The sequence below is a fragment of the Lacerta agilis genome, chromosome 13, assembly GCF_009819535.1.
Source record: "Lacerta agilis isolate rLacAgi1 chromosome 13, rLacAgi1.pri, whole genome shotgun sequence".
In the NCBI taxonomy this organism is placed as follows: domain Eukaryota; kingdom Metazoa; phylum Chordata; class Lepidosauria; order Squamata; family Lacertidae; genus Lacerta; species Lacerta agilis.
The window spans coordinates 35,278,868-35,299,946 of NC_046324.1; the positions used below are offsets into that span (position 1 = coordinate 35,278,868).

Consider the following 21,079-nt stretch of genomic DNA (forward strand, 5'->3'; position numbering starts at 1 on the left):
ACTATATAGAACTATATAGAACAATGCAATATACAATTGATACTAAGGTGACAATTGATGCAATCCTGTGCTTGCTTACTTGAACTCAATGGGACCTATTTCTGATCCTACACATCTAGGATTGCACAGGGTACACTAATGTCAGGAAGGTGAACAATAACAATCCATCAAATCATAACTAAATAATTTAAAATGCTAATCCCGTAAGAAAACAATTGTTACTAGATGCCTTGAACAACAGCTTTTTGCCGTGTGTGTGTGTGTGTGTTTACCACCACTCTTTGCAGGTAGTGAAAACATGTTCACAATGGCCTCAGGCTGGAGGGAAGTTGTATGTATAAATAACCCTATCATTTCCTTGGTTTATTCATATGAGGCATCTAGAAGTGTGTGCTCTGCAGAAGTTTGGGAAGCTCTGTCATATAGTGAATGCAAGTGGGACTCCCAACAAAATATTGCAGTGTAGGAGACTCCCAGACCCTCCAAGTGCCCCTATTTTCCAGGGACAGTCCCAGATTTGCAGAAGTCATCCTGTTTTCTGATTTGATCCCAGAATGTCCTGCTTTTCCATAGGTCGTCCCTATTTTCATCAGAGAAATGTTGAAGGGTGTGAGCATCCTGGCTGAGAGGGCATTTGAATCCTGGTCTCCGAGGTCCTAGCCTGACACTGTAACTATTGTGCCATGCTGACTCTCTTTTTTGTACCTTCTGCACACCTCAGGGTTCTCCCAAGCATGCCAATGCCTCCCATCTTATCTGCTGTTTTGGCGACAATCCAAAACGATGTAAGTTTATTTTCCGAGGGAGTTTCAATGAAACTTTACACTTGCAATGCCAGCAATGGGCAGAAGATGGTGATGTGATGTCACAAATCTAAACAGAACTGGCAAGAATTCCCCACACATTAAAACATAATGATAGTGGGTTTATTTGTTTGTTTTTAATAAAAACACACACACCGATGTTTAGCCTATCGGGATTTTTACATTCCAGTTATACAAGCAGCATGCATGACTCCTAAAACATGGTTCCTATTAAGACTCATAATTTTACAGGTGTGGTTTAGGCACTTCTTGTATTCAGTAGTGATCATTAGTTTTCAGCCATGTTCTTCATCATGTTTTGAGTTGGAAGAAGTACCGGTTTCTTTAGGTCTGATACAGAATAAGAACCGTTATCCTCTATTGCCATCCGTCTTCCATTGGAATTCCTTGCTCAGTCTGCTTCATGTGGTTAGTGAGGCTTTAGAGGTCTGCCCTGCATCAGATTGTGTCTCACTCATCTGCCAGTTGGAAGTAGGGCTTCCTTTCTCACATTTGCCCATTCCTCCCCTACACCGATAAGATTATTTTGCTTTTCCTACTGGCCGATTTACCAACACTCCGAATTTCCCTGAAGAAGGCAATGTGGATAACACTTGCTTTAAATCTGTCCATAGGGTTTGAACAAAACACACCATCATCATCATCATAAAAAAGAAATCTCCAGCTGGAAAGCAAGCAAAACAACTCAATTACGTTGTTCTTTCCCAATAAGCCGCTGCAGGAGCCTGTCTCGTTGCCTGGAGACACGCCTCAAGGGACTGGCTTGGAACCAATACAATAGTAAGCACTCATGTAAAACAAAACTGGGGAAGGGCTGTACCTCAGAGCTACATGCAGAGAGGCTGTGCTGGCTAAACAGGGTCTAACACAGGCATGTACAAAGTCTGTTTTGGGGGCCTAATCTGGCCTGCCGGTTGATTTAATCTGGCCCCTGCAGCAGTATATGTCCTGCGGTAAAAGTCTTAAAGAAACTCAACAACTTCAATCCGTAAAAAAGCTCAACATGTGCACTTCATCAAATCTGGCCCTCTTTGAAAAAAGTTTGGGCATCCCTGGTCTAACAGGACAAAATTCGACATTCTCATCCCAATAAAAGACAGCTCTTGGGCTATGTTAACAAAAAGCAAAGGAAAACGAACAACAAAAACAGGATGTTCTAAAAAAGTGGCAAGTTGGTTCTCTAGATGATGGGGGTGTAAATGATATCCAAATAGCAATACACTCTTGGGCGCATCGTTCCTTCTATTACCAGTGTTCAGGTGTGAGTGCCAATCTTTATATAGCCAAAGCAGGACCATACACACACAAGAGGAAAGATAGCAGCAGCTTTGCAGAAGTACAAAAAACCATTTAAGGAAAAACCCAAGGGGGACCCTACCCCCTGTAGTCTCTCCCCCACCCCTGCCCCACAAAAAACCAAAAAACCAAAAACAAAACCAGCCCATTGAGGACGGGTATGCTCAGTGATAAGTTTGGAAAACTCAGCAGTGGCCAGAGGATTGGAGAAGATCAGTCTACATCCCAATCCCAAAGAAGGGCAGTGCCAAAGAATGCTCCAACTACCGCACAATTGCACTCATTTCACATGCTAGCAAGGTTATGCTTAAAATTCTACAAGGCAGGCTTAAGCAGTATGTGGACCGAGAACTCCCAGAAGTGCAAGCTGGATTTCGAAGGGGCAGAGGAACCAGAGACCAAATTGCAAACATGCGCTGGATTATGGAGAAAGCTAGAGAGTTCCAGAAAAACATCTACTCCTGCTTCATTGACTATGCAAAAGCATTTGACTGTGTCGACCACAGCAAACTATGGCAAGTTCTTAAAGAAATGGGAGTGCCGGATCACCTCATTTGTCTCCTGAGAAATCTCTATGTGGGACAAGAAGCTACAGTTAGAACTGGATATGGAACAACTGATTGGTTCAAAATTGGGAAAGGAGTACGACAAGGCTGTATATTGTCTCCCTGCTTATTTAACTTATATGCAGAATTCATCATGCGAAAGGCTGGACTGGATGAATCCCAAACCGGAATTAAGATTGCCGGGAAAAATATCAACAACCTCAGATATGCTGATGATACTACCTTGATGGCAGAAAGTGAGGAGGAATTAAAGAACCTTTTAATGAGGGTGAAAGAGGAGAGCGCAAAATATGGTCTGAAGCTCAACATCAAAAAAACTAAGATCATGGCCACTGGTCCCATCACCTCCTGGCAAATAGAAGGGGAAGAAATGGAGGCAGTGAGAGATTTCACTTTCTTGGGTTCCATGATCACTGCAGATGGTGACAGCAGTCACGAAATTAGAAGACGCCTGCTTCTTGGGAAAAAAGCAATGACAAACCTAGACAGCATCTTAAAAAGCAGAGACATCACCTTGCCGACAAAGGTCCATATAGTTAAAGCTATGGTTTTCCCAGTAGTAATGTACGGAAGTGAGAGCTGGACCATCAAGAAGGCTGATCGCCGAAGTATTGATGCTTTTGAATTATGGTGCTGGAGGAGACTCTTGAGAGTCCCATGGACTGCAAGAAGATCAAACCTATCCATTCTCAAAGAAATCAGCCCTGAGTGCTCACTAGGACAGATCCTGAAGCTGAGGCTCCAGTACTTTGGCCACCTCATGAGAAGAGAAGACTCCCTAGAAAAGACCCTGATGTTGGGAACGATGGAGGGCACAAGGAGAAGGGGACGACAGAGGATGAGATGGTTGGACAGTGTTCTCGAAGCTACTAACATGAGTTTGGCCAAACTGCGAGAGGCAGTGAAGGATAGGCGTGCCTGGCGTGCTCTGGTCCATGGGGTCACGAAGAGTCGGACACGACTGAACGACTGAACAACAACAACAATGCTCAGTGATCACAGAAAGCTAGCTGACTGTTGGCAGGGGCAGGAGAACAGAAAACTGTTGGGAGGGGAAATGGAATGGAATGTGCTGGAATAGGGCATGACTGGCTGACGTGATCAGTGAACAGTATCTCGGTGAGAGATTTCACTTTCTTGGGTTCCATGATCACCGCAGATGGTGACAGCAGCATTTTGTTACAGGTCCCACCTTACAAAGTCTGAAGGAGATATAGTACTGCAATATAAATTACATTCAACTGCTCTGTTATAATAGTGGATTTAAGTACTTTACAAAGATTAATCTATGTCCTCCTATTTAACAAATACTTTCACCATTTCCTCTTGCTGCATTTCAATTTGTCACTTGTCACCCTTTGTCCTCGAGGTGTTCTTTGCAGTATACAAGACAGGGACACACACACACACACACACACACACACAGCTCCCCCCCCCCCCAAGTAGTGCACATACAGAGATGGGGGGGAAAGAGGAAGAAGTTTGAACGCCAGAGCAGGGTGCTGTTTTGTTTGTTTGTTCGTGTTTTTTTTTTACAGGAGGAGCAACAGGAGGAGGAAGGGGGCTCCAGAAGTCCAGGCTAGTAAGGAGCCAGCTCTGACCAGCCTTCTTAAGCAACCTACCAGATTTGCTGCAGACAGATTCTGTTTTTTTTATTATTATTATTATTGCCAGCCAGCCTACTCTCTTGATAGTTGCTGCTGCTGGAGGCAAGGGAAACTGGAGGTGCAGTAAACACTGCACATGGTTTCTCTATCCTTTCAGCCACAATTTGTGATTCCCAGGAGGCAGGGAGGAGCTAAGGTGGAGTTAGCAAGGGCTGCACAGGAAGAGGCCTAGGCTCCCCCCAGCTTTTCCAATACTGTGCTTGATTCACAATAAATTGCCAGGTCTTTTTTTTTAAGGTTATCACGATTTTCTCTAAATATCGGTTTTAAACAATATATTGATATATTGTGCAAGCCTACTCCTCAGTCCAATAGTATGAAGGATAAGAGAAACACACAATTGTTGCAGGATTTATTTATTTTTAGTTTTTCTGAATTAAAGCCAGAACTGAAGTCCTAAGCAGGGATGCTGCCCATCATGAATAACAGATGAAATGAGTTGCTCCTGGAATGTCCTGCTATATCTCGGGAGGGGGGGGGATATCCTCACTTATTCTGAAAGAACAACTGTTGGGCCCTTTCCACATCCTTGCAGGGTGCTTCGGGGTGAAGGAAGATCTAAGATCTTTTAAACTGTGCAGCTAGTTTGGAAGTACCCTCACCACTTTCAGTACAAACTTTTTCATCTCCCCCCCCCCAAAAAAAAGCTCGGGGGGGGGATCAGCTTTGCAAGTCTGCAGTGTGATTCAATTTGAAACAAGTAAAACTGGCTGTGTGGAGGCCCTAGTGGCTTGTGCCCAGGATCTCAGCAACACACCTCTCCCTCCTATAGCCTCAACAATATATATATTTTTAATATGTGGTTTTGCTGTTTTTAATAAATAAATAAAAAGTTGACAGGCGATCAAGTGTGCCATTTTAAGTTAAACAATAAAAAGTCAGAAAGCTGGCCTGGTGCATGAGTAGGAAGGCAAGACTGATAGCTGAAGCATCATTCAGCTGGCTGGTGGTATGTCTGTTATGTAAATTGTGAATCCAGGCCTACGTATTGAGCTAAAAACCTGCTGTGCCTGCTCTGTAAATATTACGCTGTTTCTGCACACCAGAGAGGGAGGAAAAGGCCGCTTCTGTTCTAGAAAGCAGAACATAGGGCCATTAAAAAGTCCCTTACATAATTTCACTGAACACCCTCCCTCCTTGTGAATCAAAGCAGGGAAATGTGTGAACATAAAGAAATATGATGCTAGCTCCTGAATAACCCAATGCCGTGTGTCTTTGTTGCCATGAGCAAAACAACAAAATACTGCCCAAGAGCTCACCCAAGATAGCTGATTACAAGATCAACAGAATATATATATTTATTTAATATTCTTAATAGACTTTACAATACCTTCTACCTGATAAAAGGTCTCCAAGGCAGATTAGAATAAAATAAAATTAAAACACAATTAAGACAATGAATGTAAGATTGCAGTTTTCCCCCCTTTCAAAACAACAAAACAAAATCAAAGTAGCCATTACTATTTACAAGGTAAAACACATCAAAAACAACTTGGGGGGTTACTGTTTTAAAATACTGCTCAAGCAGTTGTCTATAAAATAGGTATATAGGATTTACGGTAACCAGAATTCAGTGCTGTGCAGCAGGATAGGATTGATTCTATAAAAGGTCGCAACAAGGCCCTAACAAACAGCTGCAAGAAATTCCACAATCTAAATGTCTCCCCAATCTAAATGTCAGGTGTGAAAAAATAAGGGAAATTGTATTCCCAGCTGCTCCAGGATATTCCAGTGGGGTTGACTCTCTCTACCATCTTCTCTCTGTTTCCCAGATCTGCAAAGCATAATAGGAATTGTTACTCTTGCTACGCTGCAATTTGTTACTTCAATGTTTACCTCCTATGTTATTGGAAGCCTAAATACAAGCTACCAGATGACAAGGGTTTGTATCTGTTATCAGCTTCGGCGATTCAGAGTACAGCCTTTGCCTGAAGCCAGCTCACAACTTAGCACAACAACAAAGACATCTGCTACAGAGCATTAAGATAGCACACTCTCTATAGCTATTTCAATAGAAAAGTCATCTGTGGACATTGGTAGGGAAAAGATAATCATTTATATATTAACTTGCAGATCTAGCTTTTCATCTAAAAGCTGTCAAGGTTGCATCTCTGTAGCAAAGGGTCAACTCTAAACATTTTGTAGAACACCCAGACCACAAAACAAGGTGCTTGTACCCAACACACAGGTTTGCCGCTGCCATGTCTAGTTGCTATCTGTTCTTTCTCAGAGAGGTGAAAGCTGATGAGAATGCAACCAGTATTAGCGCATTACCTAGGGTGCCACCTTGAGATCCACTGAGTCATAGGCAGATGTTCTCATCAGCTCAAGAGGCCTCGTCAGGACAGTGCGTAGCTCTTCATAGTCTGGCTTCTCTTCATATTCCAGGGACATCACTTGAAGCAGGTAGCTCTTCAGGGCCTCTAGAAAAGGTTAACACGGTTGTCAATGAGAACAGCTGGCTCCTACAAAGCAGTCATTCCAGTATTCCCACATGTTGTTGACCCAGATAGCATCTAAAAATGTGGCTGACTTGGCTCGGCTGTGTGCTCAATACCCTTCATGGAGACCATGTTGCAACCATAGCGAGCTCATAACAAAATCACAAACATCAAAGAGAGCAAGCTAGATGTGTTATTTATGTGCTCACAATAGTTTTAACCTGGCATTCTATACAAACCTGTTCAAGGCACTCTAGCAAAAGTTTTAAATTATCAAATTAAAAAATCACCAAATTACAGTAAAGCAACATTACGGTATGGTTCAAACCAGATGGAACAGATGGGTAGTAAAAACCTACTTCTAGAGAGCACCTAAAAACACTCGCTGGAAATGAAAGGCCTTTTGTTGTTGTTGTTCAGTCGTGTCCGACTCTTCGTGACCCCATGGACCAGAGCACGCCAGGCACGCCTATCCTTCACTGCCTCTCGCAGTTTGGCCAAACTCATGTTAGTAGCTTCGAGAACACTGTCCAACCATCTCATCCTCTGTCGTCCCCTTCTCCTTGTGCCCTCCATCTTTCCCAACATCAGGGTCTTTTCTAGGGAGTCTTCTCTTCTCATGAGGTGGCCAAAGTACTGGAGCCTCAACTTCAGGATCTGTCCTTCTAGTGAGCACTCAGGGCTGATTTCTTTGAGAATGGATAGGTTTGATCTTCTTGCAGTCCATGGGACTCTCTAGAGTCTCCTCCAGCACCATAATTCAAAAGCATCAATTCTACAGCGATCAGCCTTCTGAAAGGCCTTACCTGTCTGTAAAAAGACAAGCAGCCACAGGGCTAGAGGATGATCACTTTAGAAGATCATTGTAAAGGTCAGGCCCCACATTATCTGACAGCAGAGCTGGAGAAACAGCACAGGTCGCCTGGCTCCCAGCCCCTTGATACCTCCATCAGAACCTAGGTCTTCAACCTGTGGGTTGGGATCTACTGGTAGGTCACACCAAACCTGTTGCTACCATGTTGAACTCCAGCTAAGGCTGCCCAAGCCAAAGGAGCACTACATGCAGTGTGTGGTCTAGAACACACACTTCTGATGTGACACTCATTTTATCAATTTTCATGAGTGGTGCAAAGTGGCAGAAGAAAAAAGGTATTTCTGGCCGACTGTATGCCCTACTTTCCTATAGCTGTGCCTGAGTTATGGAAGTGCTCTATGGAGCAAGGAAACTATTTCACTTTCTAGTCTGTTTCTATGGCTTTCTACACTTCGTTCAGAATGGAAGTATGCTGGGGACTAGGAATGCAGAAGGGTCTTCTGCAGAACAGAAACAGCAAAAATCTACCCCACCACATGCATGCATGCAAGCACACACACACACACACACACACCTCCACATTGTCCTTCCCTTATAAGCTCACTAGAACAAAAGCTAAAAAGCAATTTGTGTGAGGGTGCATCATGAGTATAAATATTGTTCACTGTGGACACACTGAAATTAAGATCTGAGCTGCAGAAACAATTCCGTGAGCTGTCTTGGGATACAACCTTAAAAGTGAAATTGGATTTCAGTCAGTAAAAAAAAACAAAAAAACACCAGAATTGGCAAGTGAAGCAGTCATCCCTGCCATTTGGTACCACCTAACTTTATGAGCAGGCTTCTCAGCAATTGTGACCCTCAAAACAGTTTAGCGGCACAAAATGAGCTGTAAGCCTTTCTACTGTAATATTACCTTTCAATACAATGAAATCTAGAACAACACTCAGGTGTCCCACTGAAATAGTGAGTCTCTTTTAAAGAAACAAAAATCACTGGTTTTCAATAGCTTCTCAGCTTTTGGGCTAAGAACAAGTGTAAAAATCAATGGCTTTCATTTAGTAGTATTGCTAAGCTAACACTGTATTAAGTATACTGTAAATCAAAAGTAAATATATGAAAGTGGGCCCCATGGTTCAGGGTCAGAGATGGGTCTTGAATCTGGACCAGGTGAAGGATAATGCGATAAAGCATATTGCCAAATAAACCATTACAGGGACATTGCAGGGGCACTGATGTTGAAAAATTGTCAAGAGAAAGAACGCAGCAGGAGTAGAAATCTTGGTGCATATCACATTGGCTATTTCTGTATGCAAGGAAATATAATCCCTCAGTGTTGCTATCAGACCAAGTCAGTTAAAACTTCTAAACTGGTCTCACTCAAGTCATTACCACCTGTACAGGGAAGCTTTCATCTCACAGGAAAAGCAACTGCTGGACTGTCTCAGTAAGAGCTTTGAGAGGCTCTCTATGTGCTTTGTGTGAGGAGACAAAAAAGGCACACACTAGAACAAGCCATATTTAGAACAGCTTTGATGGCTAAGGAGAATTAAGAGAAAACGAAAGTGAATATGGGAACCTGTTTACCAAAATCATAACAAGTCAATAAAAATGGAAAAAGTTAAAAGGAAGAAAATGAGATATCATAACATATGCCACACGGAGTCCCTAAAAGAAAGCTGGGGTGCAAATGTGAAGCTCGTACCTGAATTTGATTTCCAGTCAAAGGAGAGCCTTGGAGACTTGATAACATCTGCTTTGTACCTACAACAGAAAAATTGGTGAGCCCCTCAAAAAAGAGGTAGAGAAAAATAAGGCTAAGTTGATAATTTTAAAAAGACACCCTTATTCTCTCCTACTCAAAATGCCCCAAATACGGATGCACAAGCTAGGGCCCATCTTGTACGTTGGGTAAATGTGATATTTGTCCCAGACTGTGCACTGCAAGTGACACAATAGCTGTCAAGCAGTTAGTTACCAGACTCTGCTATTGCCTTCAGCAACGGTTGTCAGCCATCTAGAAAACAATGAAGTTTGATGGCAGTTTCAAGGAACAATATGTGTTCTCCAACTACTGTACTGTACAGGTATTTACTTGAATGTCATGCACACCTTCTTTGACCTAATTACGTCGCGGAAATTAGGGTGTGCATTAGATTTGATGGCACATTTACATTCGCCAGCAAATACTTTTTTGGTTTCAAGGTTTTGAAAACTGAGGTGCACATTAGATCCGATGGCGCATTAGATTTGCGTAAATACGGTACTTTGGGATTGTGAAGAAGGGAGAGTATAAGACCAGCAAGGAGGCAGAGCCAAGCACCAGTATACCAAGTGAGGGGACTCACAATGACTAGTCTTGATGACTGTTGCAACTGACCAAGGGAAACCTATTCTGATACTAGTTTGAAAGCCCTAGCACAAGGAATGGGAAATTTATAGCCTTCCAGATGCTGCCAAGGGGCCAGCCAATATGGCTAACTATCAGGAAAGATGGCAGTTGTAAACTAGCAGCTTTTACCTATCTACTACTGCACAAGTTTTCTTTTTCACATAACAAGGATAGAGAGGTGGTCATGATGAAACCAGGGACATCTCCCATGCACAGCACACACCTTTCCTTCTTCTGCATGACCACACAGGGATAATCAAGGTCCTCAGACCAGGGAAGACATCTGCACAGCCACTTCACTAGACAGTAACCCAGAGACTCAAGATCACTACGACGAGATGGAGCTAACAGGATAGAAAAAGAAAGCATATCCAAGTATGGAACATCAATAGCACAGTACAGAAATTGGGGTACAGCCTTATAATCAGTGGCTCACATGGACTGCAGTCACGTCTTGGGTAAATCTGCCTTAGCATGTGCTTCAATTTTCCACTATTTATTTCAGGGTTTTACTTGCCTTAAGGTCTCCAGGAATTAATAAAATCCTACAACACCCCCAAAAGGCAGGCTGTAACTAAGAATATCTCTCTGCAACTCCTTCGCTATGAGAAAAATACCAATCAAGCAACTGAATGACGACATTTATTTGCATATGACCTAAATATAGAATCCTTTTTGCAATAGGAAGTAGGAAAATCACACCCACACCAAAATACATTTAAAGCACATTTCTTCCCCAAAGTGTTCATAGGAACTGTAGTTTCTTAAGGGTGCTGTGAATTGTAGCTCTGCAAGGGATAAACTACTGTTCCCAGGATTATGCAGAGGAAGCTATGTGCTTTAAATATGGTTTAATGTATGGTGTGGGTGTGACTGAAGTGCAAGAAAGTTTTAAAAAGTTTTAAAAATACATGAGCTGCCTCTTGCTGTTAGAACATAAAGCCAACTTTAACATTTCCTTTTCCCTCATGCACCAAAAATGAAATAGCCTCAAAAATTAAATATGCTAGCCTGGAACCCAGCCAACTAGAATTAGTCCTTAGTGATTTATCACTGAGAGCATGTAGCCATGGGGAAAAGTATGATCTTGACTGCCAAGAGCAGCCTCTCCCAATATGTTGCCTTCCAAATATTTCTGTGCTACAACTTGCACCATTCCTGACCATGAACCATTCTGGTTGGGGCCAATGGGAAGTGAAGTCCAAAACATCTGGAGGGTACCAGGCTGGGGAAGGTTGGCCTAGAGGGAGCACAAAAGCATGGAGATACAGTGACCTCTTCAAGTGCACAAGTTAATGCCACTTTTGGATTGTTGCTGTGCAGTTAAAGCTTCTTAGGAGGCCATGTGTAACAACCCCCTCCCCTTCCCTCCAAACCCTGGGCATTTTGTGATAAGGAAAGTGACAGGAAAATGCACTGGAAAGTGTGGAATAACGCTTGATGCAACACTGTCTAACCTTCCCGCAAACAAATCATAATGAAAGTTCAATAAAAAGCCAGTGTTGCTGAACCCTCTCCATAAGCAAAGTGTAAATGAAGCAAGATGAGTGCTCAATAAACAGGTCATCTTAAAGCTTCTTAAGAAGAGAAGCTGAAGGCCAGGCAAACCAGAGAGCCTTATTCCACAGGAATAAGGAAGCACTTCTTTTGTGCAAGGGACCAACAAGTTAGTAAGAGAAGGGCCAGCTCCTGGAGAAGTATGATCAAGGGCACAGGAGAAAAGACCGCAGACTGAATCAAAACAATGGCTTATACTGCCCACCCAGTCTGTTTCTAGTGTGACATTATCACCCACCGGCTCCTTTGTGGCTATCAATGCTGATGAACTCTATGTTGCCCTCGTGGGGTGTCCTGCTGCCTTCGCATTCAGATACATGCTTCCCCCCAGGGCTGTACCGGAAAGCAAAGCAGTAATCTGCCAGGGTGATCTGGGGGAGGAAGAGGAGGAGGAGAGAGTGACCCAACAGCAAAAAGACAAAGATCTGCCAGCCTGGCCTTGCAAAGCACCCCTTAGTAACATTTGCAATTGCCTTGTGCCCTTAAGCAACAGCCAGGAAGGCACCTAAGTCAGAATGAATGGAGCCAGAAGGTGCGGTCATAAGAATCACTGCTCCCCAAGTGACCCCTCCTTCCATGCTATGCAGTAAGAACGTAAAAGGAGAGTACATGCTTCTCTCACACAACCTAGAATGAGCAATAGTCAAAGGTTTGCAGGCAAGACGAGAGGGAAAAGGAAGGAACTTTTTTGACTGGCTATTCTTAGCAGGAGGGATAGACAAGAGTCTCTTATGTCTATATTTGGGGGAGATCTGTAGAACGAAAATTATGTTCTCCTGTCCTACAGGAACACCCTTCAGCAAGGACACGTTCCTTGTCTGTCCCTGCTCCATTCCTTACCGCAGCAAGGTCAGCTGGATTCACATATATGTGCTGAGCAGTGATGTCCCCATGGGTGTACTCATTCTCATGGAGGAACTCCAGAACATCCACCTAAAGACAAAATTGAAGGCAGAGGAAAAATGACACCCTTGGAATGCCTGCATTTCTCAGAGTTAATCCTAACCAGAGTATTTTCTGCTGGTGATGGTGCATGGATGTTTGCCATATAGCCTCTGGAAAAACACAGCCGAAACATTCACATAGCATAAGCCACTCTATGTCTGTTCATAGAGGATTGTACTCCTAAAATCCATCAGCACAGAGCTGATCATGCCACATAGTGTGAAGTGCAGCTCTGTAAGGATTGGAGATAATTACCTAAACCCTACTGTGCAAACAACCTGAGAAAGATCCTGCACAGCACTGCACTCTAGTCATGCTAATTTGCAGTTCTGAGGACCAAGCTTAAATGTGACAACACAGCCACATGCAACATTAAACTTGCAGAGGCTTCTCTCCTGCAAAACACCTTCAGGAAGGGATTCATTTCGATTAGTGTTTACCAGATTTAACACTCTGCCTGGCAGAGTCACTGTATCTTCTAGTTCCTTCTCTCCACAACTGCAGGTAGCAGCTACTCTAACAGAGCAGCAGCATTTGCTTCATAGGGTCTGCTTCCTCCCATCTTGCTTGACCTAGGAGTCAAGCTCCTGAAGTAGGCCCTTGGCTTCAAAGCCCTCTTTCTCTGAGGAGAAGGGAGAAACATTTGAGAATAACCCGAATCTTTGAAGGAGGAACATGGTGTTGGCTATGCAAGCCAATACTCAACCCTGCCCAGGTACAAATGGGAGAGGAGCAAAGCAGAAAAAGGGGCTTGTGGGTAGTGAATGAGCAGGCAGAACTGGAAAATGGGTGGGGAATCTTTCTCCATTCTGCTGCTGGGTGCGTGGCAGGGAGGAGGAGATAATTGAGGCTAATATTAATGGTTCCATCTACCGGACCAAGAGGGAGAAGTAAAACCTTCCTCCTCTAAAGGAGAAGGCTGGGCTGTTGTGCAAGATTCTTTTCCTGTCATCCAGTTGTTTGCAGCTCCCCTAATCAGTTTCCAGAACTTCGCTCATCTTGGAAACACTGGCTTAGAACTCTGCAGGGCACTTGGTAGAAAAGAAAAGACCCTGATGTTGGGAAAGATTGAGGGCACAAGAAGAAAGGGATGACAGAGGACGAGATGGTTGGACAGTGTTCTCGAAGCTACCAACATGAATCTGACCAAACTGTGGGAGGCAGTGGAAGACAGGAGTGCCTGGCATGTTCTGGTCCATGGGGTCACGAAGAGCCGGACATGACTAAACGATTAAACAACAACAACAACAAGGGAATGTTGCAAATGAACTGGGTAAATGAACTGGGTGGGAAAGGGTTAAACATCATCTGCTGCGCCACTTCTGACGCAAATCTCATCCTTGCAAGGCCATTTTGAAAGAATGGGGGAGGGGGACAACTGTCAGATTTAAATACAGCAGCATTGTATTATTTCTACTTATAAGCATAGCTTTGATCAAGGATGAAAGGAATGAAACTACTCTCCAGGTTATTCTTGTTGAAGCATGGCAATCACCCATAATTCCCTGGGCCCAAAGCTGTCCTGTAGTGGCAAAAAAGCCTCTGTTTTACAAAGAGACTTTTTGAGAAGATTCCTTTTCATCCATTCTCCTTTTGGGCATTTCATACCAGTCTGATTGCAAGCTGCAAGGCTGCTTTCTCCGTCATCTTGTTTGCACAGTCATCCAGGATGGACTGAAGGGAGCGGCCCAGATAAGAGAAGACCAGGAACCTGCCAGTCCAAAGAGATAACACAGCAGCATGTGAACTGTGCTATTTGCTAGAGCAGTGTTTTTCAACCACTGTTCCGCGGCACACTAGTGTGCCGCGAGATGTTGCCTGGTGTGCCGTGGGAAAAATTGTGTTTATTTGATTCCTATTCAAGAGAATTACTTTATATATAGTCAATATAGGCACAGAGTTAAATTTTTAAACATTTTCTAATGGTGGTGTGCCTCGTGATTTTTTTCATAAAACAAGTGTGCCCTTGCCCAAAAAAGGTTGAAAAACACTGTGCTAGAGGTTTGCATCCACTATTGTCAGACCTCTAGTCCCCACCCCTCTATCTGTATATAAACTAACTCCTCTTCAGATCTGTGGACAACAAGAACTACCAGTAATCCGGATATGTAATGGGAGGAATTCAGTTTCTTTCAGCTCACCTTACTGCAGCACTATGATCATGACCACACTCCCTAAGCTAGCATATTCAAAATGCAATACTACCAGAAATCCTAAGTAGAAGAATTCAAAGCAGGAGGTAGACTGACAAAGCAAGTCAAAAGCACAAAAAAGAGGCTCTGGAGCAACTGTTAAAATCATAAAATCAATGTCTAATTTGCTCTTCTGGGGAAACAGAATAGCAATTGAATAAAGAAAACGGGTTCAGCAACAGTACAAAGGGATTGTGGGAAAACAGCAACATTGATGGTGAAAGTAAGATGAGATAGCATAGCACAGAGGAAGGATTTGGGCAGTAGAGGGAAAGATGGCTCACAGGAGTTCCCATGGCAAAGCTTCCTAACCTGTAGTTACTATTGTGGAGGCCAAAACCAACGCAATTAGGGATCCCCAGCAATGGTACTGAATGCTGTTTCTTCCACTTCTCCACTACAAAGAGACAGAGAGAACATTGGTCTTACTTCTGTTAAGTGATTTCCTTGTCCATGTTGCCTCCTTCCACTCACTCCAGAGGTCAGGACTATGTTAATCAGGATTGTGTTATGCAGAGTGTGGGAGAGAGTGCCCCTCCCCATTTCAAGACATAGCTAGTTCCAGTGCTATTTTTCTAGAAAAAGAGGCAGAACTCACCATGAACACCTCCCTTGTTCTCTCATAATGACAATAGCGCTCACCTGAGAGGTGCAGGGACTGAGTTTCAGAAAATTCAGGCTGAATAAAGGCCCTGACTAGTTTCTAGAATCAGCCTACTAAGCCTTAATAATAGCAGAGGGAGAACAAGAGAGAAAGACAGTAACAAGAAGATAGACATGGGGATTTCTGTAATAAAACATCACACGTCTTTTTTGGGGGGGGGGAGGGGGTTTATCTCCATCCCTCAGCACCACCACTCCTAATACTAGGGCTGGCTACAAGCTGTCCCACCACCTCTTCATCTAGCCAGAGCTCCACGAGTCCTCCTCAAAAGCCTTGGGAAAAGGCATCACTTCTTCACAAGGCTTACTGTAGATAAAGGCAAAACAGAGACACAGTCAAATTCGACTGAACTTAACTGTCCAGGGGTCCTTTACCTTTACTTTATATATATATATATATATAAAAACAGACAGACCCCAAGAACTCACTGGTGAACCCTGTGTCCCTCTCCTGAGACACAGTCTCCATCTGCACTATATGTTTAAAGTAATACCGGTGCCATGCCACTTTAAACTGTCATGGCTTCCACCAAAGTTTGTTAAGGGTGCTGAGAACTGTTAGGAGGCCCCTTTTCCTCTCACAGAGCTGCAATTCCCAGCTCCCTGGGGAGAAGGATTGACTGTAAAACCACTCTGGGAATTGTAGCTTTCTGAGGGGAATAGGGGTCTCCTAATAACTTTCAGCAACCTTAAAAAAACACTACAGTTCCCCAGACTCTTTGGGGAAAGCTGTGACTACTTAAAGTGGTACCATACTGCTTTAAACATACAGTCACTTTAATGACTCATCAGTTCTTACCTGTGGCTTTCTTGGCAGCTCGCTGCATGAAGTTCTGTTCATTGAAGAGCCGTCCATCTTTGCAATCCTGAGAAGGGAGAGAAACTGACACTGATATTCTTTTTGTTGCCTCACTGCCCTCCTCACCCTACACTTTAAATACCATGTTAAAGCAATCTTCTTTACATAGCTTCTCTAACACTCAATAGATTTCACAAAGGCAAGTAAAGAATTCCATTTCCACTTTACAAATGGGAGAAATCAGAGAGGAGCAGATGTAGTAAGTTAGCCCAGAATATCACCAGGAATGTCATCCCAATGCACCACAGCCAATGACCAGTGCAGTTAGTATAATACAACCCACGTGTGACAAGCATTAGCGATAGAATTTGGGTTGTATTCAATGCTAGTCCTACCGAGAGTAGGCGCACTGAAATCTATAGACATAGCCCATCAATTTTATTGATCTACTAAGAGGAGAACTTGAATACAACCCTGTGTGTTTTTCTTTTGTGTATGAGTGGTGATTTATTTATTTTTAAAGAAAATTGTCAATCCTTATAGATAGGAAAATATAAAAATGTTAAGGCTGTGGTGGGTATTTTGAAATCACAGAGTGCCTTGGGGAGACACCCCTGATGGTCACAGAATGAAGCTACTATGCCTTACACACAGCTCCTACCACTTCAACCATCGGGAGATAGCCAATGTTAGCCAAACTCAGAGAAGACACATTGAAACCAATCTACTCATTAATTTCAATGGCTCTAGTTTGAGCATGACCAATGTTGGGCATCACATAGCACCCAGCAACCTACTTCTATCGCCATTCTAGGCTTAGCAGCCTCTCTCTGTACTTGCCTTTTACTAGTCCTGTTCTTGAGAAGAGACTGTGAACTCTTATTGTAAAGCACAAGAGAGTCTGGGTGCTCTGACCTGCTTCCTCTATGTGTGATTTCATACTTCAAGTCCTTCTTTGTGTCACTGATTATTGGAACTCTTTGGAAGAGACAAGCTCCAAGTCCTCCTGCTGTGTTCCAGCACATAGAATGGTGTATGATACACCTAACACAGAGAGCTGAACTCACAAGTTTGAGGGTGTATCTCCGCTGGGAAGGGCAAGCTTCAGATGCACACATTGCTGTGAAAGGATGGAATAAATTAAGGTTAATAGGTAGCCCAGGAGATCTGCACCTACTATATGAAGACCAGTAGGTTAACTTTATTTCACTCTTGTTATATTGATATAGTACCACCTCGGAAACAATAGGTATCAGGACACTTAAATACACTGAGCAAGGAGCAGATCTGGACAACAAAGCCAACACTGCACCCTTTGGACACAATCTTTGTATGTCCACTGCAACCACAGCAAAGGATTCTAGGAAATGGTTATCACATATTAGAGATAGCAGGGTCACCAGCTCAGCATACATACAGCATTTGGGGGGGACGACACACAACTAGTTGAGCTATCTTGACAGTTAAGACAATGAATGACAGATTATGAAAATATGGATGACACACAACTAGTTGAGCTATCTTGACAGTTAAGACAATGAATGACAGATTATGAAAATATAGTTATGACAGACTTAAGTTTTAGAAACCAGGAAAAGACCATTAAATAAACTGGGATATAGATTTTATTTGCTGAAAACTTAGAAATAGGCAGTTTTAGTCAGTGTTTTATTTTTGCTGTTTTTTCTGCCACTCGTTTTTGTTTGTTTGTTTTTGCTCCTGCTGCCACTTGATTTTATTTATCTATAGGAGCAGATATATCCCTTTAAAAAAAAAAAAACTTAAGGGCAGATTTTCCTTAATAAAGTAGGACACAGAAGAGGTGGTTGCATTCTCTCCAGAATGTGATACCATGCAAGCACATCTTGTACCTTCATACATCAGTCCACAGTCACCCTCGCTCAGAAGTTTCCCAAGCTTCCATTGCTTGTTGTTCATGTCTGTTAGGATCTCACCCTCTGGGAGAGGTCTCACGGTGGCACTCCTGTCCTTCCTGGGAGATCGGTAGCTGGGCTTTGCTTTACAAGAAAGAGACAAGTATTCCTTACTTAGATTTGTAGACCACTGTCTAGGAATTCAGAGTGGGGACTCACTCTGCCCCCAATATTGCTCTGTTTGCCCTCAATATTGGGATGACTGCAAATTTGAAAAACTAGTTTTCAGGGCAAATTTCATGAAAATGGTTAGCATTGCGTTAGCAATGGGTTTTAAACAAGAAAATACAGAAAGAAGCATAATAGGAGTTTGTGCAAAAATTCAAAGCCAGCCAGCCACCCACCCACCCACCTGGAATCATCAGCAAATACAACCATATGCAGTGCTAAGATCCTCACCTTTTGCCTTTGGTGATTTAGTAGGTGATACAGAAGGTGACCAGCTCCATTTAATTGCAGAAGAAGTGTTTCCTTTGTCTGGTAGTATTTCTGCCTTTTTTTTTGCAGGAGACCTCGGCAGGTGATCCTGGTCTTCCTGGCTTAGCCCTGATAAAAGGTAGCACTGTCAGAACAACAAAGGAGTTTACAGGCAGGCCAACTGCCTCTACTCATAGATCTGCACTGGTTGCTTACTTGTTACCAGGCCAAATTCAAGGTGTTGCTATTCCTATATAAAGCCTCTAACAGCTTGGGACCAGTCTGTTTGCAAGTTCACCTTACCTTTCATTGCTTCAATCTGCAGAACTGGTACTGTCTGGTTTAATGTTTTTATACTGCTGTAAACAGCTGTGATATATTTTTATGATACAGTGGTATATAATTTTTGTATATAAATAGATTTTATAAATACTGTTACAGGTACCACATAATACCCGTTCCACACTTGTATGAAATTGATCTTTTAGTATGACACCTTCTATGCTTTGGAACTCCCTGCCTATTGACATTAGACAGGCACCTGTTCTAGGGATGCCATATTTTGAAGAGCAAATTAGAGGACACATCTGCCGACTTCTGCTTTTAACTATGGATCACTATGATGACTCTCACAGGCGGGGCTAGCCACCCGCAGGGGGGGTGCTCCGGCGACGGGAGCCTCCCAGGCTGGCACCCCCTGGAGAGTGGCATTTGCATTCCCGGCGGGCGAATTTTCAAGACTGGCGCAATCGTCGTTGTGAAAATCCACCCGCTGATCACACAAATCTGCCTGGCTGCCAGGTGGATTTGCATGATCAGCGGACGGCACTAGCACCCCCGCCTGCCAGCTGGGGATGCACCCGGCTGATCACCGGACGTATTTGCGCAATCAGCGGGCGGATTTTCATGACGACGATCGCGCCAATCGCGAAAATCCACCCGCCAGGGGTGTGAGTGCCGCCACACCCGGGGGGGGTTGTCACCCCCTGGCATGACACCCGGGGCGCACCGCACCCCCTGCACCCCCCTTGTGATGCCCCTGAACTCTCATTGTACATACCCATGAAAAAGAGGGCGTGTCCTGGAAAAAGAGGACATATAGCAACCCTACGAGTTTGTACTGTCTTTGGCACCTGCTTAAAATGTTTTTGTTTAGGCACCCCATCAAGACATGTAAAAGGTGCCATGTGTTTTAATCTCGTTTTAGCTTACCACTGATTTTAATAACTTTTGGAATGCTTTTAAATACCAGTTTTTAACTTTCTATTAAGAACTTCTATTTTTTTAAAAAAATCTTTATAAACAACTAAGTGGTCTTTTTTTCTTTTTTTACAATTAAGGGGTATAGAAATTTGGCTAAATATCTTTTTACAATATTTGGGCAATATAGCATACCCAGGAATATACTGCCCTGCTGCTGCTATAGTAAGTCAGCTGGTCTCCTGTCACCCAATGGTGGCAGCCTGTGGGAACTGCGGGATGGCTTGGCAGCAGCAACAAACAAATCTCTAGGTCACAAACCCACACTCGCTGACCCCATCATTTTAGTTACACTGACTCCACTTCTGATGTGTGTATATCATGGACGCAAGTTAAAGCACACAGATTGGAGCTCCCCCTGGCATTGTTGCTGAGCTACCACATAGGAGACAAACTACCTGCTTGAGAAAGGGGCATGAGTGGCAGGGCAGGGAAGGCATCCTGGCAGTTGTACTGAGCAAAGATCTGCTTAGCGCTGCCATAACAGGCCCAGCTGCCCTTAAATAAGCAAAATCTGAAAGGTGATGGAAGGCTCCAAAAGCTGGTGCTGGGCCCTGTTTACCATTCCTGTCTACAATCCCTGAATGGTTCTGGCTCTCAACCTCCATATCTCCAAAGCTAACATTACTGGGTGACAAAATGTCATGCTTATAACTAACTTCCCTGCAACTAGTTCCACTTGACAGCTGTTGGGTGAGGGGGTGGACTGGCAGGCAGTGAATTCCTAACAAAATCAGGCATAATACGAAGATCAGTATCTTAGATTCAAACATCACTCACTATATGGGTTTACATCTCCTTTTTGTGCCATCCACTCTCCCTGGCTAATAAATGTGCATAATGTTAAATAGGAACAATAAGTTAGGAGGTCTACCCTCAAAGGACTTTCAGCTGGGTCATCAGATAGGTAATGTTTGTCAGCTGCCACATTTGACTATACATTCCTACCTTTCATTGAAGAAGTTGGAGTGATCTGCATGCCCTCTTCTTCTGTAGGCAGTCTCACCCCGCAGGAGGCACAAAATTTAAAGGATGCCTCAACCCTTGCTCCACACTGCGGGCAAAAATTGACCATTCTAGAAAAACAGTGGGAGAGGGAAGAGGGGAGTGGGTGGACATAAATAGCTGCAAGCCTCAAAATTGGAAAGTAATATTCATAATTTGAATTTGGTTGTTGCATCAGTGAATATTTTGATAGGGCTCAATTTACCTACCATCTAAAACTCCAAAGGCAATTTATAAGAGCAAATGATTAATCTTCATGTGGTACAAAGGAGTGGGGAAAGCAGCAGCTAACAAAATGGGTGTGTGT

At 43.3% G+C, this 21,079-nt stretch overlaps 1 protein-coding gene across 1 annotated transcript; it reads right to left on the bottom strand.

Moving 5' to 3' along the window:
• Window positions 1-5,625: 5,625 nt before the first annotated feature.
• On the bottom strand, window positions 5,626-20,956 carry VRK3 (VRK serine/threonine kinase 3). Its single transcript, XM_033167095.1, has 13 exons — window positions 20,716-20,956; window positions 18,490-18,636; window positions 18,028-18,174; window positions 17,224-17,276; window positions 16,157-16,223; window positions 15,007-15,091; window positions 14,111-14,213; window positions 12,398-12,490; window positions 11,796-11,928; window positions 10,224-10,344; window positions 9,314-9,372; window positions 6,628-6,776; window positions 5,626-6,127 (listed from the first exon to the last, which is right to left on the bottom strand). The coding sequence occupies exons 1-12, from the start codon at window positions 20,945-20,947 to the stop codon at window positions 6,628-6,630; spliced, it is 1,389 nt and encodes a 462-aa protein (XP_033022986.1). The 5' UTR covers window positions 20,948-20,956; the 3' UTR covers window positions 5,626-6,127.
• Between the last annotated feature and the right edge of the window lie 123 nt (window positions 20,957-21,079).

Coding starts and splice junctions, on each gene's coding strand:
- VRK3 (XM_033167095.1), bottom strand. CDS start 20,947: ATGCAACAACCAAATTCAAATTATGAATATTACTTTCCAATTTTGAGG. Junction 18,175..18,489: donor TAAATCACCAAAGGCAAAAG/GTGAGGATCTTA, acceptor TTTCTTGTAAAG/CAAAGCCCAGCTACCGATCT. Junction 9,373..10,223: donor GTCATGCAGAAGAAGGAAAG/GTGTGTGCTGTG, acceptor TTTCTGTTGTAG/GTACAAAGCAGATGTTATCA.